The 22,228-nt window shown below is 40.5% G+C and overlaps 2 protein-coding genes across 4 annotated transcripts in view; one reads left to right on the plus strand and one right to left on the minus strand.

Annotated features, from left to right (window-relative positions):
• wdfy4 (WDFY family member 4) overlaps nucleotides 1-22,228 on the plus strand; it is a 38,496-nt gene that overhangs the window by 10,428 nt on the left and 5,840 nt on the right. For 2 of the 3 annotated variants that reach the window (XM_044045549.1, XM_044045551.1), the window contains 41 exons: nucleotides 128-218; nucleotides 345-559; nucleotides 642-724; nucleotides 858-1,071; nucleotides 1,255-1,331; nucleotides 1,402-1,620; nucleotides 2,041-2,219; nucleotides 2,342-2,573; nucleotides 3,063-3,202; nucleotides 3,277-3,388; nucleotides 3,478-3,668; nucleotides 3,763-3,915; nucleotides 4,016-4,089; nucleotides 4,436-4,594; nucleotides 4,689-4,777; nucleotides 4,853-4,949; nucleotides 5,048-5,250; nucleotides 5,518-5,684; nucleotides 5,767-5,886; nucleotides 5,969-6,148; nucleotides 6,226-6,384; nucleotides 7,198-7,324; nucleotides 7,426-7,574; nucleotides 7,847-8,085; nucleotides 8,190-8,311; nucleotides 8,429-8,620; nucleotides 8,709-8,809; nucleotides 11,178-11,255; nucleotides 11,383-11,574; nucleotides 11,668-11,743; nucleotides 11,843-12,051; nucleotides 13,585-13,733; nucleotides 13,856-13,970; nucleotides 14,071-14,156; nucleotides 14,237-14,299; nucleotides 18,329-18,371; nucleotides 18,515-18,634; nucleotides 18,736-18,859; nucleotides 18,954-19,063; nucleotides 20,349-20,499; nucleotides 21,322-21,413. In XM_044045549.1, the coding sequence (XP_043901484.1) occupies nucleotides 128-218; nucleotides 345-559; nucleotides 642-724; nucleotides 858-1,071; nucleotides 1,255-1,331; nucleotides 1,402-1,620; nucleotides 2,041-2,219; nucleotides 2,342-2,573; nucleotides 3,063-3,202; nucleotides 3,277-3,388; nucleotides 3,478-3,668; nucleotides 3,763-3,915; nucleotides 4,016-4,089; nucleotides 4,436-4,594; nucleotides 4,689-4,777; nucleotides 4,853-4,949; nucleotides 5,048-5,250; nucleotides 5,518-5,684; nucleotides 5,767-5,886; nucleotides 5,969-6,148; nucleotides 6,226-6,384; nucleotides 7,198-7,324; nucleotides 7,426-7,574; nucleotides 7,847-8,085; nucleotides 8,190-8,311; nucleotides 8,429-8,620; nucleotides 8,709-8,809; nucleotides 11,178-11,255; nucleotides 11,383-11,574; nucleotides 11,668-11,743; nucleotides 11,843-12,051; nucleotides 13,585-13,733; nucleotides 13,856-13,970; nucleotides 14,071-14,156; nucleotides 14,237-14,299; nucleotides 18,329-18,371; nucleotides 18,515-18,634; nucleotides 18,736-18,859; nucleotides 18,954-19,063; nucleotides 20,349-20,499; nucleotides 21,322-21,413 (5,692 nt within the window). The remainder of the gene's footprint in view (nucleotides 1-127; nucleotides 219-344; nucleotides 560-641; nucleotides 725-857; nucleotides 1,072-1,254; nucleotides 1,332-1,401; nucleotides 1,621-2,040; nucleotides 2,220-2,341; nucleotides 2,574-3,062; nucleotides 3,203-3,276; nucleotides 3,389-3,477; nucleotides 3,669-3,762; nucleotides 3,916-4,015; nucleotides 4,090-4,435; nucleotides 4,595-4,688; nucleotides 4,778-4,852; nucleotides 4,950-5,047; nucleotides 5,251-5,517; nucleotides 5,685-5,766; nucleotides 5,887-5,968; nucleotides 6,149-6,225; nucleotides 6,385-7,197; nucleotides 7,325-7,425; nucleotides 7,575-7,846; nucleotides 8,086-8,189; nucleotides 8,312-8,428; nucleotides 8,621-8,708; nucleotides 8,810-11,177; nucleotides 11,256-11,382; nucleotides 11,575-11,667; nucleotides 11,744-11,842; nucleotides 12,052-13,584; nucleotides 13,734-13,855; nucleotides 13,971-14,070; nucleotides 14,157-14,236; nucleotides 14,300-18,328; nucleotides 18,372-18,514; nucleotides 18,635-18,735; nucleotides 18,860-18,953; nucleotides 19,064-20,348; nucleotides 20,500-21,321; nucleotides 21,414-22,228) is intronic. The other variant, XM_044045550.1, reaches the window with a different exon arrangement.
• On the minus strand, nucleotides 11,745-17,427 carry lrrc18a (leucine rich repeat containing 18a). Its single transcript, XM_044045553.1, has 2 exons — nucleotides 17,119-17,427; nucleotides 11,745-15,723 (listed from the first exon to the last, which is right to left on the minus strand). The coding sequence occupies exon 2, from the start codon at nucleotides 15,717-15,719 to the stop codon at nucleotides 14,982-14,984; it is 738 nt and encodes a 245-aa protein (XP_043901488.1). The 5' UTR covers nucleotides 15,720-15,723; nucleotides 17,119-17,427; the 3' UTR covers nucleotides 11,745-14,981.

Here is a 22,228-nt window from a genome sequence, read left to right on the forward strand (position 1 = left end):
AGGGGGTGGAAGACTCAGCTGTATGAATGCATTTTCTCCATAGTCATATATAAATTGTAGTTTGTAGTTGGGCCTGTACATGTTATCAACCCATTTTCTTTTCTGTGTATTTTCTTTTTATATATAGGTTCTCATGCAATCATGTTATTCTTCATCCAGGAGCAATCCGAGTTGTAATGACTCTCCTCCCAACATTGTTTACACCCAAGGACCCACAGGTATCTTTCAGGCCCGAACATGTTATAGTCTTTGATGTTGTATCCTGTTGATGACTCAATAATGCTCTGAGCGTGACACAAATTTCCTTAGTCGCCTCCTCACCTGCCTTTCCCCTTCTTCCCCAGCTCTCTATGGAGGTTCAGTTCTCGCTGGCACACCATGTCCAGGCTATGGTCAAAACTGAGCAAAACCGGCAGATAATGTGTGAGGGAGGGCTGGTGTCCACACTTTTGTCCCACTGTCGTCACATGTTGCTGACTCCAAAGCACCCATTACATCTACCTATTACACGAATCTTAGAAAAGCTCTCCTCTCAGGCCATCACACATTCAGACTTCAGGTCAGTCATGTATTTGCATTTAAAACAATGTCTCAGTATTTGTGCAAACAAGATTCAATGTGCTCTTATTTTTCCTCCTCAGAAAGTTCCTGTGTTTACATGACCCTCTAATGTGCTTGACAGACCAAACACAATTGCTGTCCCGTCCAGCTCCTGCATCAAATGGTATACATTTATCTTGTTATAATGACACTATTCGTCTTGATTACTGTTTTTTATTCAACCCATGTGAGGTGTACCTTTCAGACAGAAATATAAAGCAGATCACAAATATAGATTTTGGTTGTTTTATCTAAAGCAGGTCACTGCAGGACGGCAGAAGCCTCAGTGGGAACAGCAGTGAAGACATTGAAGCGGACATTCAGCTTGTTACAGTCCTCTTCTTGTCCGGCAATCCCTGTCCATCAGATCATTAGTCTGGTATCAATGACATCACCACGCACCTTCAGGCCACACCGAGTCTCCTCCTCACCTGCCTTTGTGGAGTTTGACATGAGTGAGAGTGGATATGGGTGAGTATTGTAGTCCTGCAGATGACTAGATGATGTAAAATTGCTGCACCAATTCGTGGGAAAGGAAAGCTTATTCACATAATAGTTTGAAATGCGCTTATCAGTATTGAATCAATGTAAATATGACATTAATTAAAAAGCATAAATTATTCACTCATTTCTTGAAATACTTGTGGTTTGCAGTTGCCTTTTCCTGCCTTCCTTGGCTACAGTGAAAGGAGTGACTGCGGATTCGATATCAACTGGTGGAATTGGACGAGGTAAGCAATGAGGTTAGGTTAGGGTTAACAAATCTGAATAAAATGTTAATCATCTCCCTTTTATTCATAGATTGCCGGGGATTTCCCCCAACAGCTGGTCTCTCATTTTCCTGCTGGTTCCAGATCAACAGGTTCAGTTCGGCCTGTGATTCACACCCCATCCGTCTCTTGTCAGTGGTTCGACACATGTCCCGCACCGAACAACAGTACATCTGCCTTTCAATCTCCTTCTCAGCCCATGATGGCTGTCTGGTCATTTCCACGGAGGAGGAAGCATTTACGTACCTGGGTAAGACCTTTAACAGTTCATATTTAGCCAAGGTGAATCTAAAGGACAAGGGTGTAAGAGTGAATGACATCTAATATGAGACTGCAGTCAGATTGCAACAAATGGGGGACTCCATTGCTCTTGCTGGTTTGTCCATTCAGGCTGCTGTAGAAACATGGCGGTGCAAGATGGCGACCCTTGTCCTGTCATCGTACTTAAGGTCTTTGCTTAACGTTGATATTAAACACTTATTCTAAGGCTTATACTAAGGCTACCCCAAATGTTAAACATGGGACATTAGGGTTACATTAGAGACTTAGCTTTCTGACTTTATCTCTAGAATTTCTAATGTTATCATCAACTGTATTTAAAGAGGGGGTACGCGTCCGTTGCATCATTAGTTTATACATAATGATTGTTTTTCTCTGTCTGTTGTTTTAGATATGATGGAGCCAGAAGTATGCACTCCCACTTCTTTGACTTCATCTCTGAGATTTCGCTGCTCAAGCATGCTGGTCCCAGGTCAGTGGCACCATCTGGCTGTGGTCATGGCTAAAGACGTGAAGAAGAGCTGTCTGACCTCAGCCTACTTCAACGGCAAGGTGTTCGGGACAGGCAAGGTATAACAAGAGGAGAGACTGATGGTTAAACGGATTCCAGACCTGCTGTGGCATTGACATACTCATATAACATGGAGACTTGTGTAATGTGAGAAAACAATGTCTGTGCCTTTTTCTGTCAGATGAGATATATTCAGCCATTTCCTGGTCAGTATGTCTCCATGGACCCCACAGCTGTGATCGATGTGTATGGACTGATAGGAACACCGGCTCTCTGGAAGGAGCATGCTGCTCTAGTGTGGCGAGTGGGTCCAGCTTACCTTTTTGAAGAGCCTCTGAGTCCTGAGGCAGTGGGTCTCATATACACACAAGGCACTGCCTACCAAGGCAACTTCCTGGCTCTGCGCAACATAGGTGAGCCACTCGATCTTATGCAATAATTTCACACACGATTTCTACAGAATGTCTTTTTCTAACTTCACTTAATCATCTTGAATGAAGTCCATTTTATATATTATACATATATTTGTAAATAATACATTAAGTTGTCATGTTTTCAATTGTGAATATGAATAGATCAAAATCAAACATTTTCTCCACCAATCCATCCATCCATCCAAAAAAATATATATATAATCAAAATATAATAACAGTAAAAGGATTTTCCTGTTTTTCTTCTGTGATTGTAATGTGTGGTTAATTGTTTTAAGCAGTCAGTTGTAGTGTGTCTAGTTATATTATGTGTTTATGTAGTCTTTATTGCTTCTATTTGTATGACATTGCAAGTGGAGCTGAAACAATTGTAATTCGTCTCACAATAAAGTGTCTGTCTGTAAAAGTCCAAACTTTGACAGTGTAAGTTTTGCAGAAATTAACTTGTTTTTTTTAACCTGCTTGCACCAGATGCTGAATCTCCCCCACTCAGGCTTGTTCCAGAGGAGAGGATCTCATTTGGCATCAACCCAGCAATTTCTACATTAACGACTGTTGTGCAGATACGAGAGGATTACAATCAAGTGGACTGCAGACTGATTGCTAAAGAGGTACGGCCACACTATGAACCAATGCTATATGTTGTTTTTTTACACAGAATAACAGTCAGTGTGTGAAATTACAGATGGGGATAACGTCTCGTGATCACTCTACACCTGTGTTCCTTGCAAGAAACATCAGTCAGCACTTGAGTGGTACAGCTCGCACCATAGGAGCAGCGCTCATTGGACATTTTGGTAAATGCATTATTATTTTGACAATTTTATTTCTGCTTTAGTTGTTTCTTGCCAGCACACTTGCTTAGCTCATGTCTGCTTCCTTCTAGGTGTGCGTACATTCACTCCCTGCAGTGCATCCAATGATTTCCTGTATGTTGGTGGACCTGCAGTTGTTCTCAGTCTAGTTGCAATGGCTCCAGATGACAGCTCTTTGTATGCAGCTGTTAAAGTTCTTCTCTCCGTGTTGGAGACCAACTCTGCCATGCAAGAGGAAATGGACCGCATCAATGGATACAAGGTCTGTCGAATCATTTCTTAAACATTTTACACATATCAAACTATATTACCTCATTGTTGTTATCACTTCTTTTGTATTTTCTCTCTCATTGTAGCTACTAGCTTTCCTGCTGAAGATGAAGAAAAGTCTGATCAGCAACAGAACTCTTCAGCTGGTTCTGTATCTCTCCAGTTCTGTGGAGCTGAACACCGGGTCTGGTTGCTTACAAAACATACCTGCTTTCCAAGCTCTGCTGTGTGACCTAGAGGTAAACTTCCCCATTTCTCCAGACATAATTTATTTGGAAAAGTTTTTTTTTTATTCACCTGTAACCTAATTGTCTCCTTTTTGTCGCTTTATGTTTTCAGGTGTGGCAGAACACACCAGATAATCTGGACCTTTCAGTTTTGAACCACTTCACGGACATTCTGAAAACCTCAAGGTAAATTCCACAGCTCTGAGTGTGTGAACAGACAGTTAATATGGTTCACAGTTTTAATCAAATGATTTATTATCTGACATGGCTGGAAAAATTACACAACACTATAAAGAGGCTCTTGTCCAGCATTGATGGCAGACCTCATTGACTGCTCTGTCAAAATCTGCAGCGGTCTGTCATTAATATCACGGAAATGTGCGACAGAAACAGTCAAGTTAATGTTCAGCAGAGTCACAGAGGCTGAAGAGAAGAGCATGACCGAACATGTGCATGGATTCCTGAATTTGATTATCTGTCTGTGGGAAAATATATTAATGCTACACTGTTTTTCTCTCTGTAACCTCAACAGTGATGGCAGGAATGCAGAATTCATGCATACCATTGGCCTGCTACCAAAGCTGCTCTTCCAGCTCTCTGATTCCACAGTTACCTTTCGGAAAGTGAAGATGATTTCCTGTGTCATCACTTCCCTCCTTAAAGCTCACTTCACTCCTCTGGACTTGAGCAGGTACAATCTGGGAATACATTCCATATGTGTGATTACAGATATGTTTAGAAATAGCCGTATATATAATATACTTTATGTTCTTTTGTTTTGTCAGACTTGGGCTCTTTCTGGTCTCCACACTCCCTCCTCTTAGTAGCATGGCTGAGGAGATATCTGATGGTGACGTTTCACACGATACACCAGGTACTCAATATTACACACAACCTTACAACAAGTTTATGTGATGACATGAGGTTTAACCACATGTTTGTCTTACAGCTCAGAGTGCCAGTCCAGTCCACCTCATCTGCATCCGCAACCAGCTGTTACTATCGCTCTTCGAAATCCTCAGCTCAGACAGCCTTCTAACCAAAGAGTAAGCAGCGTCTATCACAGTGTCAAACTACAGTTATTTTCCCACCATAATATCATGGTGTCACTAAATGAGTCTGTCGTGTTCTTATTCCCCACTAGTCAGCAGAAGTCAGCGTTCGATGCCCTGGGCAGTGATTGGTTCCTGCTCTTCCTTCAGCCCCACCTTCATCCTTCTACTGTGAAACTGGGTCTCTTACTGCTCACGCATTTCCTGTCCAATCCGCTCCAGCAGAGCAGATTCAGAGAAGTCACGCTCCCAGGAACACTCATTGACGGCATGGAAGAAGCTGTTGCTGTCATTGGTATAGTTGTGATGCCGTAAAATAAATGAATGTAGTGTTGCCTCTTTCAGTGGAATCATTATGATGATATTATCAAGTTATTTCTACGCACAACTACTATATTTAAATTTAATATAGTAGATTCAATAAATAAGCACTTCATTATTATGGACCAGTATAATATCATAACTGCAACACATAAACCTTACATTAGATGTAGTAGTCACTGTAGATTCAGTCAAGACTTGAGTATCTTCCTCTATAATTTTTTTCTTGACTTATTCCCAGACAACCTCCAAGCTCATTCTTGGTCATATGAGTGTCCCAGCGCCAAGTGTCGAGGCTTTGATGTTCTGCGGGAGCTGCTGATCAGACACTCTCAGCTGCCTCAAGTGTATGAAGCTCTGGCTACTTTGCTGCTGGGGGAAAATACCAGTCACACTGCAGATGAAAAGGTGCATTTTTATCTTTCTTTCTTTTTGAAATAATCTCCATCATCATTTCAGTCTTAATACTGTGATTATGTGTCATCTATAGGTGCCTTTGGATGATTTTCTACAGTCCCTGATTGACAAGCAAGGAGACACTCCTTCTCAGCATCTCTGTGTTGAAACTGCTACAATACTTCTGGAGTTAGTCAAAGTCATCATAACTAAGGTAAGAATTCAATAATAACCTTGCAACCTATTTGTATTGTTTGCCTCATAATGTTAACTTGTAATGCATTTTTCATTTACAGTCTGCTCCTCCAACAAAGCACATGTCTGACAGTGAAGCATTGTGGGAGTCACAGCTTCCAGCAAGTGTGATGCAGTTCCTATGTCTTCTCCATAGTCGTCAGCCAAGAGACCCACTGTGGGCATCACCAGAATTCCTCCATGCACTTGCTGGAGTTGTGTTCCCTCTGGACACTTCAGAGGTTTGTGTGCGACTCATGAAATGAAACAGTTCTATTCTCTCTCTGGTGTTAATCACTGGCATGGATGCTTCTTTCAGAGTGTTGGTGAGCCTTGTGTTACGAGTAATGATGAGGAAACAGTCAAGAGTTTTCAAACCAGGAAGCCAGTATGTGACTTCATCCGGATACTGCTAATGGACAGCCTTCTTAATGTTTCTGCTAACAGCAGCACATGTCCTCTGGTTCTCCTGCTTGAGGTGAATACATACACGGCATATTGTCACTATAAGATATTATTTATTTTCCAAAACTCACAGCTATGACATATATTGGCATATAGACAAATTCATGCTGTAATAAAGAACTGAACAATGAATCATTTTTAAATTGAAAATGTAATTTCAAGCAACCAAATTACAAAGCAATTTAATTGTTTTATTTTTGATTGTACGATGTTCTTTACCTAATTATGCAACACATACGTGTTAAATGCAACACATACGTGTTTGAAATGGTCATATCTTAAAGTTCTCATCCTTGCATTTTAGTATCATATTTAATTTTTTTGTTGGTATATCCTGTGGTACTGTTCCATCTTGTTTTAAGTTCTGTAACACAATAAAAATTCTAATGACGCTTACTTATATATATCCCAGCTCCAATCTCATCCACAATATATGTCATAAAGAATAACATTTTAAAGATATTTAATCGACATTGTTAATCCCTACTGTACCATATATTGCTGTGAGTGCATTTCCAATGCAAAGGCTCTCCGTTTACTACAATACTGCAGAACCCTAATTTCACCAGTAGGTGTCACTCTTTGCTCAGTTACTGACTAGGGAAGAGCCACAAAAATTGTTGATGAATCATTTTTTTTGTCATTTGTAACTAAAGATTTCTGTGATGGTGTTTTCAGTTATCGACACACAACCACCACAGACAACAACACATACACATTTAAAAAATAGATATATCCTTCACGATCATATATAGTAAATTTTAATTTATTTGTTGTCCGTCATTTGCTTTTGTTTGCTAATCAATTAGCTATTTAAATGTTGCAGTTTTCCCCTGATGACGCTTTGCTGGAGCAGAGGCAGATTTTCCACACTGAGCTGCTGGAGTTGATAATGGACATTATCCAGATGCTCAGCTACGAGGAAGGAAACAACACTCATCTCAGCTCACAAGGTAGAATTGCTATGCAGGGTCATGTATCATATCTCAAACCCACGCCCATGCTTAAAGGAATCTCATCTGAGCACGTGACCTTTTTTTTCTGCGTCTCTCAGACTCAAATCAGAGGCCTGAAGGACAGATGGGCATGCTGATGGAGAATGTGGTTCTCTTTTGTAAGACTCTGCTGCAGAAACTTTACAGTGGAACATTCTTGGGAGACTCTGAGAATTTGCTCAACTTCCTTGCTGATCAGATTGTGGTGGTGAGACAAACATACAGTATAGACATTTCACACAGATAATTGTTTTTTCTTTTAACAAGAAAATTTAACAATTATTTCATAAACTTGCAAACTGCAAATTTCTGCTTACACGGAGCTACAAATTTCACAGACATAATTTCAATTTGGACACACTTACCTCTGAGTTAATTGGCACAGTGTATTTTGAAAATATGAAATCTGCCCACAAGTCACTTATAATTATTTTCCACATTACACTAACTGATAATAGATACACTGCCATCTGGTTTTAGGCTCTGGAGAAAGGCCAAACTCAGAAGGAGAGGACAGTGTCAGCCCTCTACTCGTGCACCAATGAAGTCCTGCTATATTTCTTGTCTCAACCACGGCAGTTGGAAGAAGAAAAGCTAAGGGTCATTAGGGTGTTACAGACGCTCATGGAACGCTGGGATGTTGTCATGGCAACTTACAATGCAAACGTGAGCTTCGTCACGTGCCTTCTTCATTGTCTGTTATTGATACGATCTGGCAGGTAATTGCAAAACCATCACCAAATGCAGACGCAGACAAAAATGTTGCTTGAAACCTGAAGTCATTTTAATTTACAAAATCACACTTTTATTTTTATTGTGGTAGCTACCTTGAAGGTTTTGGATGTCTGGTGCAAAAAGTACACAAGAGAAAGGCTTCAACCCACCTGTTTGCTCGCAAATCCAAACATCTTGCACGCCTCAGTAACAGACGAAAAACGACCACAGGTAACGCTGCCAGGTTTATATACTGAATATTAAGTGTGTTGCTTTGCAATTCTAAGTCTGTGTGATTTTACTGTGTCACAACATCATGAAAAAATGTATGTGCTCGCTCATGAACAGATCACGGAGAACTAGTGTCTTTGGTGGAGGCCTGCTGGTCAAAGGTCTTGGTGGAGAGACAACACTCACTCGAAGAAACCTATAAGTTAGAGATCTCGGCAACAAACAGGACAGCGATGGGGTCAGTCAGCATGAAAGATATCAGCCCTCTCTGGGAGGAGACGGCGCTCAAAGCGTGGCTGCTGCACACAGGTTAGCTTGTATTATACTGTACAGGTAGAAGATGATAGAATCTTAAGCCCATGATCTTGATGTTTAAACTTGACAATTATCTTCTCAGAGGGTCAGAGGAAGAGGGTGGCCAGCAGCCCTCAGAAGAAGATCAGCAGTGTTGTTCGCTCAGCTTTGAGCAAACCAAGCAAAGAGTCACTCACAGTAAAGGTAAATGCAAAAATCAGTCTTTGATGCTTGTTCCCATGACATATACTGTGGGGTCACCTTTTCCCAGGTTCCAAAGCCCAAACACTCATCCTAAAGTCACTGTTGTGTTTGTGCTGTGGGCCGTCCAGCCCTGTGGGGGTGTTTGATTATTTCTTTAAATGGATTTGTATTATCACAGCTGATTGCCCCTGAGTGGGCATAGTAATTGATATCTGTTAGGCCTATCCATGGGAACACTCACTACAACACACTGTTTGCTGCTGAAGGTTAAAGACGTGTTTATTGTTGTTTTTCCCCCCGAAACACGTGGCCCACATCATTAGTTCCCCCACAACGCTTAAGACGTCGAGCCATCTGGAGCAGGGAGCGGGGACATATTACTCAGGCACACAGGCATGAAATTACCGCGTCTGTGTGTCTGTCTCACCTCCACACAAGTGCGTGTGTGTTCTTGTTTGTGCACATCTCTAGCCCACAGAAATCGGGTTGGCAATTATATTGGTACCAATCTGATGAAAACATTATTCATTTGATGTTATTCTTTATCATATCAGTCTCTGACAGGCTATCAGAGAGGGTGATGAATTGTTTTTCCATCTGAGAGGCTGGGAAGGAGAGGGAGGGACGTTTGCCTTCTTGCCTTCTCCTTCTCTGCTGTGTTGTGGAGCACTTTACTCTGAGTAGGCTGCTGCATGTGCAGTGAGCATTCAGAAATGCTTTTAATGTCATCAGTAATGGTCAGCCAGTATGCTCACTTTACAATTCATCCTTATGAACAAACAAGTGAGTCATTAATTAATTTCGGGATCATCAACTTATGACCTTTATTTAGAAAGTCATGAGCTTATGGAGAGTCTTTTTTTCCCCTGTCACTTTATCCATATTAATGCATTTTTACAGAGGACTGAGCGTAGTTTACAGCTCTCAGATATCTACTTTTACTGTGTAAAAAAAGAATTTTAAAGCCCCAAGTAAGCAATGAATGAGAATATAGAGACTGATAGGCAGCCTGTACTCTCAGTCAAGCTTCTGCACAATCCTTCTAGAGATTTATGTCATCAGCAAATGCAGTTCCCATAATCATATCTGTGTCCTCATATTAGAAAGATAATTAACAGCACTAATGATCACGTTAAGTTCATTACACATTCACTGCCAGCCTAGAATGAAGTTGACATTATGTTGCCTTATCATCAAAGGTGGCGTATTGTTGGGAAGTCATTAAAATGGAAATGAGTGTGATGTTCTGATGTTAATTGCTGAGGGAAGGGATGAGTTATGTATTTAATGCAACATTTAAAAAGCCAATGAGGTTCCTATCTGCTAAATAGGGTAATTAATGCTATATATTACTTATGTTTGTCCAAATGAAGGAATGAAATTAGGAGATGATGACGCAGACTTTCTGTTTATCTGTCACAGCACAGCTCTAACTCACAAACTTCATTATTACTCTCTTTTCTGTCTGTAATATTTCTATAATCTGCCCTCAAATTATTCCTTTATTTTTTTCTCTGCACAGCACCTCATTTGGATAGGCAGTCACTCATTTAGAGAAACAGATTTCATTCTCCAGAGGGCTTGTCCAATTTTTTTGTCAACTTTTATGCATGGGTTTGTTTTTTTTGGAATTACTGTAATGTGTGACTTTTTTTTGTTTTGTTTGTTTGTACTAGAGACAAAGTTGTTTTCTTTTTTGTTCATTTATTTATTGCATTCAGAGTTTTACTGCAAAACACAGGTTTAGCATCTGTAAATAAGACTTGGTATAAAGAGTTACTGCATGTTCATTCAGTCAATTAAATGGTTTTCCTGGGTCAGCTGTAAGAATGGACACATGTTGTTTCACTAGTCTCTCAGCGAGCACCGCTGTGATGATGGGCTTAATGAAGCAGTTAACAGTCAGAATATGATCCCAGTGTGTCTGTTGAACATGAGCATCCTGCAGTGTCAACACGGCTCTGTTTGTGGTTTTTCTATTTTTTTCCTTTTCTCTTTTAATCGACACATGCACACTCGTTCACACACAATAAAGGCACACGCACACTAACCTTGCCCTTGACTGTGGCGAGGCTCAGTGATATTAATGTTTATTTTAATCAGATCACACCAACAAATGATTACATTTCCAGACAGGGTTATTGTAACACTGTAGCCACTAGCTTATTTTGCCCAGTGAATGCAATTTAGAACAGATGTAATTTTATGAATGCATTGTAATTGCATGAGGAAACAACAATACTGTTATGAATATACAATCTTTGTGAACATAATGTGTTGTGTGTGTACAATATGAGCTAGAGGAAGAGCGATTGTGCAACCTGCTCTTTTCATTTGCACCCATCAGGTTATTCTGCTTTCTTTGTAGGAGTTTCTGTCCTGCATGGAGTCACATCAACACAGAGGCCACATCTTGTTTGAGAAAATGAGAACAAACTACTTACAGGTTGGGCAGAAATGCTAATATTCATATACTGAAATAATTGTTATTAAAAAGCCAAAATTAGATCTGTAATAATATTCATCGCCCTCTCATCTATTCCCTCCACCCTGGGCCTGTCTCTGCTTCCCAGTTACAAGCCACCGAGTGGGAGCGAGTCAGCTCCAAGTGGCTGCGTGTGGAAGCAGAGTTGCTGAGGGAGAGAGCTTTGTTCGGCCCTGGACCAGGAGTGCTGCTGAGCCGAGACTGGGTGCAAGAAGCTGCTGAAGGACCCAACCGGACCAGGTTACGCATCCGCAGAAAGGCCTTAAGACGATCCAGACAGGTATAGCATTTCAGTTTAGAGCAGGGACCAATTTAGTGTTCATATTATACTCTATAGTCTAACATTTAATAGCACCATTTGTTGTTACAACAGGTACTAGGAAAATTGTGTCTGGGTTTGAGGACTGGCACATCAGAGGAGAACAACAATAAAACAGATGGTGACACAGGTTAAGAAAAGAGCTACTTTTTTTATTGTATTTAAATTGACTCTTCTCGATATGAGTGTTGGATCTAAGCTCAGTGAAAAAATGTTTCCTTTGTAACAGAGCCCAAGATCCTGTTGGAAGTTGGCACTGAAGCAAAAGAGGATGAAGAGGAGGGAGGAAAGGACTGTCTGACCTTCTTTCCTGTTTTAAACGAAACACCTGCTTTAACTGAGAGTCCACCTGGCTCTATGACCCCCATACCCTGCTCCCAACGACAAGACTGCCCCGACATACGCATAATCCTGCAGGAATTGCACCCTGGAGAAGAGGTACTGTAGCACAGGAGGGTTTGTTAGTCTAAAAAAAAACCACGGCTAAACACAAGCACAGCTCCCTTCCACCCGACTAATATGCACAATCCTAATTATCTGATGTAGACTGAGGGATTCCAATAGCCCAGCGCTGCTATCAGAATTTCATCTTTCCTCATTAGTGTAATGTTTTAATGTCGAGGCCCAGCTCAGCTCTTCTCATTCTTCCTGTGAGTTAGAAACCAAAGAACATGTTGACAGGGACTCTCATTGCTCCGGCAACCAGCCGCGCCTTTTAATGTTTCTGACAGAAGTATTAATAAAAACAGTAGGAGGTGATGCAAGCTGTCTTGCATCTGCTTAGTAAGTGTGTGTGATGTGTGCCTGTGTGGCCTGTTGTCTTGCAGTGGTGCATTGTGTGAGTCCTGCTGAGCTTCCTGTCAAATGAATACAGTCATTAGCTCTGAAAAATGCACACACACATACACACACATATATAAAGTTACACAAAGGGAGACCCACTCATAATTAGCTTGCCAGCACCAATAGTGTGATTATGACAGTAATGTGTATGGGGAGAAATCAATGGTCTGACATTAGGCTCTCAGTCAATAAAAGTCCTCCTTTTCTCTCCTTCTTCCCGTCATCAGCTAAATCACCCTCGGACTGATAATGCATTTCTGTCCAGAGCACAGTGAAGAGATGAGGAAACAAGTTTATTCTGTATTTAATTTTTGATAACAATAAATGTAACTATTTTTTTCAGTGGGGCTGATGCCAGATTGTGTTCCCTAATTGCACAAAATCTGACCACGATAAAGCTCAGTAAAAGGTTTCCAAGCCACGTGGATGAGACTCACTCACCTTGACTCTTTTCAAATGCTTTCGCATGACAAGTGATATTATCCATCATCGTGTGTTTCTGTGTGCGCATTCAGACACAAGGTTCTGATCACTTAGCAGGTTTCCCATTGTGTGTGTGGCAGTGATTAATTCTCCTAATAATGGCCAAGCAGGGCCTGCTCCTCCTCCTCCACCAAGTGTGACTCTACATCTGTGGGTAGAGAGCCTGATTTGATTAGTATAAATTGTGAGGGGCCTGCGGGTATGTCGGGGCCCCATATGGTTTTTGGGCGCTTTGTCCCAGAGGGCCTGCAGAGGGGCCAACACAGGGATACGGCCAGGTGCACACACTCACTGTGAAATGAGGGGAGACAATAGAATTAGCCACACATGATCACAATGCATTTAGCATTAGCTGCAACTAGCACCGAAAGCAGCATGTGGGTCCACTTTGGTGCGAGATGAAACACACAGTCGCTTTGCTGAAAAAAGGAGCTTGGTCCTCGCCTCCTCATCAATCAGCTCTGATAATGAAGTGTTCAACTGTGTCTTTTTAATAATGATTAAAATATGTGATTAAAATGATCAATCAAGTAAAGCCTGAAGTGCCTGCATTGGTGTCATGTCATGTCCCAGGAGAGAAATGCCTCTCTCACATGGGGCTTAATGTATCTCTATCTCTCTCCATCCCACTTTGTTTCACTGTAGGTAAAGGCAAAGATGTGTGTAGTGATGGTGAGTGGCCTCGGAGTGACAGAGGGGGTGCTGCTGTTTGGAAAAGAAAGCCTGTTCTTGTGTGAAGGGTTCACTCTCAGTCCAAGTGGAGACATTTGCTGCAGGAAACACCAACCCAGCAGGTACACCTGTGTGTGTGTGTGTGTGTGTGCTGCACAGTTCTGTGTAGTTACAGAAAAACATATATACATTTATCTACTGATTTGGGTCAATTGATCATCATGTCCCTTTCTTTCTCTGCCAGTGTGAAGGAGTCCTTCATCTCCACCATGCTGAGTAAAGAGCTGCCATCAGCCAGCTGTAGACGCTGGCTATATGATGATATCAAGGAGGCGCGCTTCATGCGTTTCCTTTTGGAGGTCAGACATCCAAATGGTCCCACTCCATCCTTAAATTAATATGCATTTATATCTGTGTCTGATGGCTTTGTCTGATGAACTAAAACGTTGTGCCTATCAGGACAATGCTATCGAGGTTTTTATGAAGAGCGGACACTCAGCCTTCCTGGTATTCCTGAATAAAGACCATGTCTCTGCATATAAAAGGTTGGACTTATGTAAAAAAGTTTTTTTTTAAATCATTCCTACGCTGTTGCTCATTCTTTTTACTCTCTTTATTCCTGCAGGCTGTGCACAGTAGTGTCAGCATTAAAAGGCAGAGGGACTGCTGAGATTATCGCTAATGCCAGGTAAGCGTCATCTCTTAATCCTCACAGCAAAGTCAGTCAAAAATAACTATTTTTTTTACTTAATTTATTGAAATGTAATAGTTTGACATTTGACCGTGGCTCTGAAGCCCCCAGTGCAATTAGTCCCTGACATTTATTGAGTTGTACGTATGCAGCAAAACTCAATAAGTAATGTGGACCATGCTGGTGTAGTAGACTGGACCTCAGGACTCTCCAGCTTTGGCACAATGTCTATCTGAAGTGTGACGTGCTTCAGGACGTATTTCATCTGTTGACACTTATATAATTATATATTATATAATATCTCAGTCAAGTCCCTCAGCTATAGTTTCATCAAGCCAGTGTCAAATGTAGATCAATGTGGAAAATCAACACAGAGCCACGCAGAGCCCTGAAACCATAACATGTAGGCAAAATAATTCTTAAACTGTTATTTGTAAACCAAAATTTACAAAATAATCAAGCATAATCTTTAAGTGGGATTCCAAGTCACTGACCAATCAGCTTTTAGCTTTAAACACTTGTCAAGTGCATTATTGTGCAGCCTACACTCTCCATGGAACAACACATTTCTACGTCTGGTTTCCTTATTCTTTTCAATATAACATATTTTTTCAATTGAATGTATTTATAAGGCTATTTAGGTCTGTAGTTGTGATGTCAGCAGTTTTGTTTTTTTTGCTTAGTTGACTGTCTCTTGTTTAAACTTTTTACGTATTCTCCACTCATCCTGATTGAGTTTAGCTACTGAGTTTGGCACCGTCAGCCCAGCATATCTCAGGCTTCTCTCTTTAGACTTAACACGAACACTATCTCCTTCTTTTTGCTCTTCACTCAAACACAGGCTGCTGTCCCCTGCTTCAGATTTTTTTATGTCCTGGACACATGATAGAGGATTTCTTTTTGTGTTCAATTTAGTGAGATTTGGTAGGGCATCAATAAACTCTGGTATGGTGGTGAAGAGGTTGTCAAACAGACTTAATTCTTCAAGACTCTCTAGAGCCTCCATGGAGGGCGGAAGGCTGTCCAGCTTGTTCAGCCCCAGATTGAGGGTCTTCAACTTACTGAGGGAACCTAGTGTGGAGGGTAAACCTGCTGAGGTTAGACAGTTGTTAGAGAGGTTGAGGTGGGTCAGTGCCACTAGTTTGCCAATTGACTCTGGCACAGACTCCAGTTTGTTAGTGTGGAGATCTAACCATTTGAGTGAAGATAGGTTCCCAAGGTTTTCTGGGAGTTCCCTCATCAGGTTGCGGCAGAGTTGTAACTCATGCAGGTTGGGCAGTTTGACAAGACACACTGGAAATGCGGCCATTCTTAATTTGCTGTAGGTGAGTCTGCGCAGTCCCTCTGGTGTCTTCTGTACTGCCTTTTTTGCCGCCTTAAGGGTGACCTTAGTCCCTCCGCCTTTCTTTTTAGGCATGGTACTGCAACAGATAGTTCATAAACAGTTCAGTTTAAGTGGGCATGAAGCTGGAAGAAAACATTACATGAGCCAGTATGTCCAAATTGAGAAGCATCACTAACATAAAAGGCATGTTGTCAGATTTGCCTTTGATCCAAGTATTTGAGACTCACATTATGTGAGTAAAAGAATGTTGCTTACAAGAGTTTAGACCATGGAAAGAATGATCAGCTTTGACAGTGACTATAGATGCAAGGCCCCAGCTGGACTACAAGATGTTAGTAACACACTACAGGTTTGATCTGCCTGTGCTGGGCCCGCCTTGGCAGAAGGTGTCTTGTGATTAAAGGGCCAGAACACCTGATGTTTCATAATAACATCCCTTGCTCCCAAGAAGCTGATTTACAATAATCTATGTAAACTACACCACTGTAAAGTACTTCAGCAAATAAATGTGTTGTGTCTATGTTTAGATGTAAGTATGTGTGTGTGTGTGTATCTGTGTGTGAGTGTGTGTGTATGGCTGATGTGATTTATTCAAAGACAACAGCTTATGTATGGCCCAGGGCAGTAAGGAAAGCATGCTCTCTGAGGATTGAGAGCCTGAGCACTGTGTGTGTGTGTGCGCGCGTGTGTGTCAGTATTGTGTGTCTGCACTAGCGCGTGCTCACCCAGTGTTGCCCATGGGAGTATTTAAGAGCACGACTCTCTAATTAAGGCTAATGCAGGGGAACAATAGGAGAGAGGCAACACTGGATAACACAGCAAAAACAAATGAGTGCTGATGCTCCCTCACCATTCTACTGATTGAGCTGTTTGGCTCCTTTCAGGTGAGGTGTGTATGTATGTATGCATGCATGCATGAGTGTGTGTAGGCCAACAACATGCAAGCACGTTGACAGACACGGATGTACTGTACGAGAGTATGTGCACGTGTGTGTGAGGAGTCAAATCGGGACTTTGATAAATGATAGTTGGGGAGTGTTGGGAGTGTGATGAGGGCTTCACTCTTCTCCCCTCCCTGTCTAAAAGAGCAAGGTGTGTGTCTGTTTGTGTCTGTGTTACACCCCAAGGCCCTCTCTCGCCTCATTCATCATCCTCAGGATGAGAGAGGTTATCCACTGGTGCTTGTTCCCATTATAACCTCCTATAGAAAGCTATTGCATGAAATTATTGCCTGCAATTAGATAAAACATACTGGGCCAAATGCAATGATTGATTTAGAGTAGTTTTACAAAAATAATTTTGTCATGATTTATTGGACAAGGGGAGGAAAAACTGGTCTTTAAAACCAGACACACTTCAAGTAGCACCTTACTCTCTGAATATATCTATTTTTGTTTTTTTGTTCTTATTTTATTGTACTCTTGTTTAAACCTTTACATTTTTTTAAATTAGTGAAAATATGTATACTCACCATATTTTGTCTTGTTTCCATGTGACTTGGCATTATTCACACGATGAGCTGGTCTTAAGATTTAGAAACATTCCATCGGCTGTAGTTCTTGTGAACTGGCCGTTCACTCCTGTAGAACCAACGCTGTATTCATATTGTCACAATCCAGTAATAACTCCAAAATAATTACATTTCCGACTTCAGCATGTCAAAAGTGTACAAACAGTACGTAATCCTTGCACAAAATGTGGCAAAGTTGAGTGGAAAGGTCAGGATTTCGCCGTTGTATATACCAACATTTCCCCAGCCTCTGCTACACCAAACACAAAGTCAAGGTTCCTCTTGTTTAATAGCGTTACTTAGCAACTGGGGTGCTTGGCGCCTGGACTTTATTGCCATGTTACTGGCCCACAGAGGGAAAAGAGATTCCAGCAGCAGTCGAACGCTTCGCCAGTTTCGATTAAACAAGTTTAGATTGGCTTACCGTGAGTAAAATACATAATAAAATGTTGAGGAACGTTGTCATTTAGTATAGATGTTTTGTTTAGCTGAACACACACTCTGGTAGATTAATTGCAAACAAGGCAATTTGTGCGAAGAGTTTTTGTGCTCAGCAGTTTGCATAAATGGCAACTTTTTAACTGTGTGCTGTTATTTTAGTGGATGCTCATTAAAATGTCACCTGACAATAGTCTTTGAACAAACACACAAGTGTTAAAAAAAAAACAAAAGAAAAAAGAACAGCTGGAGAAAGAATGTGTTTGCCATGGCAATGAAGCAGGACGTTCATGTTTTTGTTCACATTCTCGCTATCAGTGAACTATTTGAGGCACAAATTTTGTTCATTTATTTTTTTTCCACTTGACCTCCACGTTTGAAAGAGTGTAAAAACCTACTTTAAAATAGCTCTGTAAAATAGCCTACAGTCACACAAAGTATATTTCTTTTTAGCCTACAGATGGCACCATGTTCTACATATATGTGAGGTGTAGCTCTCACTCTAGCGCTCTTCAGTCTCTTAACTGTTCCTACAGCTGTGCACACACAATTTCTTTTTCCTGAATCACTTACTCACCTCCACGCTGCTGTTTCTGAGCGCTGCTATGTTACATTTTCATCAGTGGTTGCCAGGCAACAGACCAGGATAAAAAAACAACTTTGTGTTGGTAGGTACTGCTTAGTGATCAGCCCCTGATGCTAATTCGAGGTATTTGTTTTTATTGTGTTTCAGAAAGACTCCAGTGGTTGAAAAGGCAGCTCTTGTTAAATGGCAGGTAATTCAATAAACGTGGCTATTCATGTATTTGAGTTGCAGTTACCGCTGGAGTTGTTTTTTGCTTTGACATCAGGAATGAATAAGTTGAATAGGTTTTAAATAATTATAAATATGTATTTTGTTATTGTTTGTTTTGTCTAGAAAGGGGAAATAAGTAACTTTGAGTACTTGATGCATCTGAACACCATCGCGGGGAGGACATACAATGACCTGATGCAGTATCCAGTGTTCCCCTGGGTCTTAGCTGACTACCAGTCAGAGGTAGTAGCATATCAAATTTTTCAAACATGGCACCATTGTATTAAAATGCTATGGACAATGTATATGTTTCATATTAACATTTGCCACATCATCCTTAATAGACTCTCGATCTGTCAAATCCTGCAACGTTTCGGGATCTGTCTAAACCGATGGGAGCTCAGACGGAGAAAAGGAAACAGAGGTTCATCCAGAGATACGAAGAGGTGGAGAACAGCGAGTGTGAAGGTACCCGTTCAGCTCGTCACTGTTCCGTCTTTTCACCTTTCCCACTGACTGCACTCTTTGTTCACCCTACTTCTTAAATTTATTCCCTCTGCAGGAGATATGTCAGCACAATGCCACTACTGCACCCACTACTCCTCAGCCATCATCGTGGCCTCCTTCCTTGTCAGAATAGAGCCGTTTTCACAGACTTTTCAGGCTCTGCAGGTGAGTCTTTTATAAGCATGTAAAACAACAATCAACCAGACTTAAATCTACTATTTGGCCAGTGAAATAATTTGTGACGTGTATTTTTTACAACTGTCTTGATAGTTGGCAGTATTTTGTTGTGCCCGTCTGTTTCTGTTTCATAACATGATTTTAAAAATGACCCGATGAGGGTAGTTGTAGTATCATCTCAAAAATGCTTTCTATTATATTCTATTTAATTCTTTTAAAGCTGCAAAACTCTTCATTTATAAATCTGTAACAAAAAGATAAATTGACTTAAAATGATACACAACCTAATTTGTTGGTTTAATTGCTCCTTCTCAAATTCAAAATAATAAAATAAAAATATGATTAATAAAATGTATTATAACCAACATTTTATCAGCACAACTAAATAAAAAAGGTTTCTGACCATTTGAAATCACAGTCTCTCTTTTAAGATTTCACACACAAAATCAAATATACACAAAAAAATACAAACATTAGAGTTCGAGTGATAAATACATAACATTTTAGAATATAATGTAGATTCCAATGTGAATGTAATCACTGCTCATGTAGGACTCTTTCCTAAATCTAACAGAATCTGTCTCCTCAGTAACACACAGGCCCTTCTGCAAACCCAGTGCTCTACAAGATGCCCACTTACAGTCATCACTCATCACATTATTATTTAAATGTATTTTTGAACATAATCTTTCTAATCATTTAACTCTAATATGAGCTATTTTTTTTAGCAGTCCGGATCCTCTTTCGATGCTTTTTTTTTGGGAAAGAAACTAGATTATTCAGATTTCAATATATATGCAAATAATTCCAAAAAAAAAGAATTGTAAAGAAGCCCATACTGATGTTATGATGCAGCATCCAATTCATTAGAATAAAAAGCCATGCATTTGATCGTCAGAATAAAGCAATAAAGATGTTAGTCTGGTGCTTTTTTGTCTTCCAAAGCGAGTAACTGGTGTGTGGTAATATCCATAACTGAATTTACATCTCTAACCAAGTTTACTGAGTTTATTTACTATTTTGTTTTATTCCAAATTACATTCTCCCTCATGAGATTTCAATCGTGGATTATGGAATTTTACAGAAAGATGAAAAGCTTCCTTCAAATAATAACAAATGTTCGCTGCTTAAACAATGCAGAGAAGAACATAAAATGTTTGTGGTTCACCACACAGAGTGGAGAAGACTGCTGGATTGAAATGCCTGTTGCAAGTCTGTTTCGTCAGTTTTCTCAGGGTTCTGACAGTGTCGTTCCCCCCGTCTGTCCTCACAGGGAGGCTTTGATATCGCAGAGCGGATGTTTTACAGCGTGAAGAAGGAGTGGGAGTCGGCCTCCAGAGACAACATGGGGGATGTCAGAGAACTGATCCCAGAGTTCTTCTACCTGCCTGACTTCCTGCTCAACTCTAACAACATCCAGCTAGGTCAGCCTCTGAAATCACCCTCTATGTATATAAGTATAAATATAATATATATAACAATAATAATAATATATAATAATTGAAAATGTGATTTCCTGTTAAGATTTATTAAAAGTAGTGTGTAAAATTTAACACATTTTATTGGTGATTGGCTTGTTGTCGCTGAATATCCACACCACTCACTCTTCCCTTCCAAGTGTGTTTGCAAACCTATGTAGTTATGTAGTCAAAACTACATCAAAACTGAAGAGCTGTTTAGTTTGTCCATGATGGGCTACTGTAAAAACACGGTGGTCCAAAACAGCGGCATTCTTATATAATGTAGTGAAAAACAACAATGAATACAATCAGGTGATTCTACATTGTACACACTGGGCCTTTAAGTGCCCCAAGTATTCAACATATTTCTCTTTTTCCGTACTGTTGCGCAGTATCCTCTTACTCTTTCTGTGGTTTTTAGCCATAAACCCATTTTGGGAGGACACTGTAGTCTTTAGCAAACATTATTCAGTACATTATTTTATATTTAGTCCTGATCTTAATCTATTTATGAGTATTTACAGCAGTTTGATCTCTTATTTGGAACTGAACAAAACTAAACTTAAAAACTATAGTATGTGCAGTAAGTCAGTCACAATTGGGAAGGTTTTAAGAAGGCAATAGTGAAAAATGATCATTCCAGGCTACACAGCTATTTTGGTTTTGGTCTTTCCAACGATTGTGACAGCATTCAAATATCACCAGTTTTATTATCTTCATGCATGTGCTTTTTCAGCTCTCTAATATTTCAAAAGCACAGTTTTTTACTGATACATATCTTTACAGGCTGCATGGAGGATGGTACTGCTCTGGGAGATGTGGAGCTGCCTCTATGGGCGAAAGGTGACCCTCAGGAGTTCATTAGAATCCATCGAGAGGTCAGTGACCCCCCCCGACCCCCACTCACTATGCCTGTCTGTTGCAGTTGGACTGACTGGCCTGTTACATGCAGAGAGGCCTTTCCCATAAGACCTAATAATGTCTGTATGTACACAGAAAATGCACTGTTTTAGTATCTTAACACAAGAGTCCACTGACACATTTATTTGCTGTCATTCTGTTTCGCTCCATTCTTTTATACCAAAGTATAAGAGACGGATCGTATTTATAACAGCCACTGTCCTGTGTGTTCAAGTCTTTAAAGACCATTGCGTTTGGTTCTTCTAGCATGGACTGTTGTCAAATATAAAGAGCTGTTGTCCTTCTTATCAAATGCAAATGCGTGAAAAAGCAAAGAAATCCAGATGAAAGACACTGAAGGACAACAGGCCTATTTAACAGTGTCCAGGCTAGACACAAGGCATGATCTTTTTCACTGTGCCATTATTTCTGACGGCTGTTTATGGGCCGAATAGTCTCTCTCTTTGCTCAGCTCTTGCTCTCGCTCTCTCTCTTTTTAATCACTTTCCATGTGTAGGGTAAAACTGATCATGTTGGTCTGATTTCTTGTGTGAGTGTGACCCTCCCTTTTTCCATTCCTGGGGCAACTATGATGGTTATCACTCTGTAATCTACTGAACTACTCATCTTGCCGAGCATTCTGATAAAATTAGTGACTTTAGAAGATTGTGTTTTTTTCCCCTTCCATAGACAAATTAACTTGAGGACAATATCTCCTTGTTATGATCTGTGCTTTTTTTTCTTTTCGGCTGTTCCACAATGGGTTTATTAAGATTGGGTGCACGCATATGGC

The sequence above is a fragment of the Solea senegalensis genome, linkage group LG15 (genome assembly GCF_019176455.1).
Source record: "Solea senegalensis isolate Sse05_10M linkage group LG15, IFAPA_SoseM_1, whole genome shotgun sequence".
Classification (NCBI taxonomy): Eukaryota; Metazoa; Chordata; class Actinopteri; order Pleuronectiformes; family Soleidae; genus Solea; species Solea senegalensis.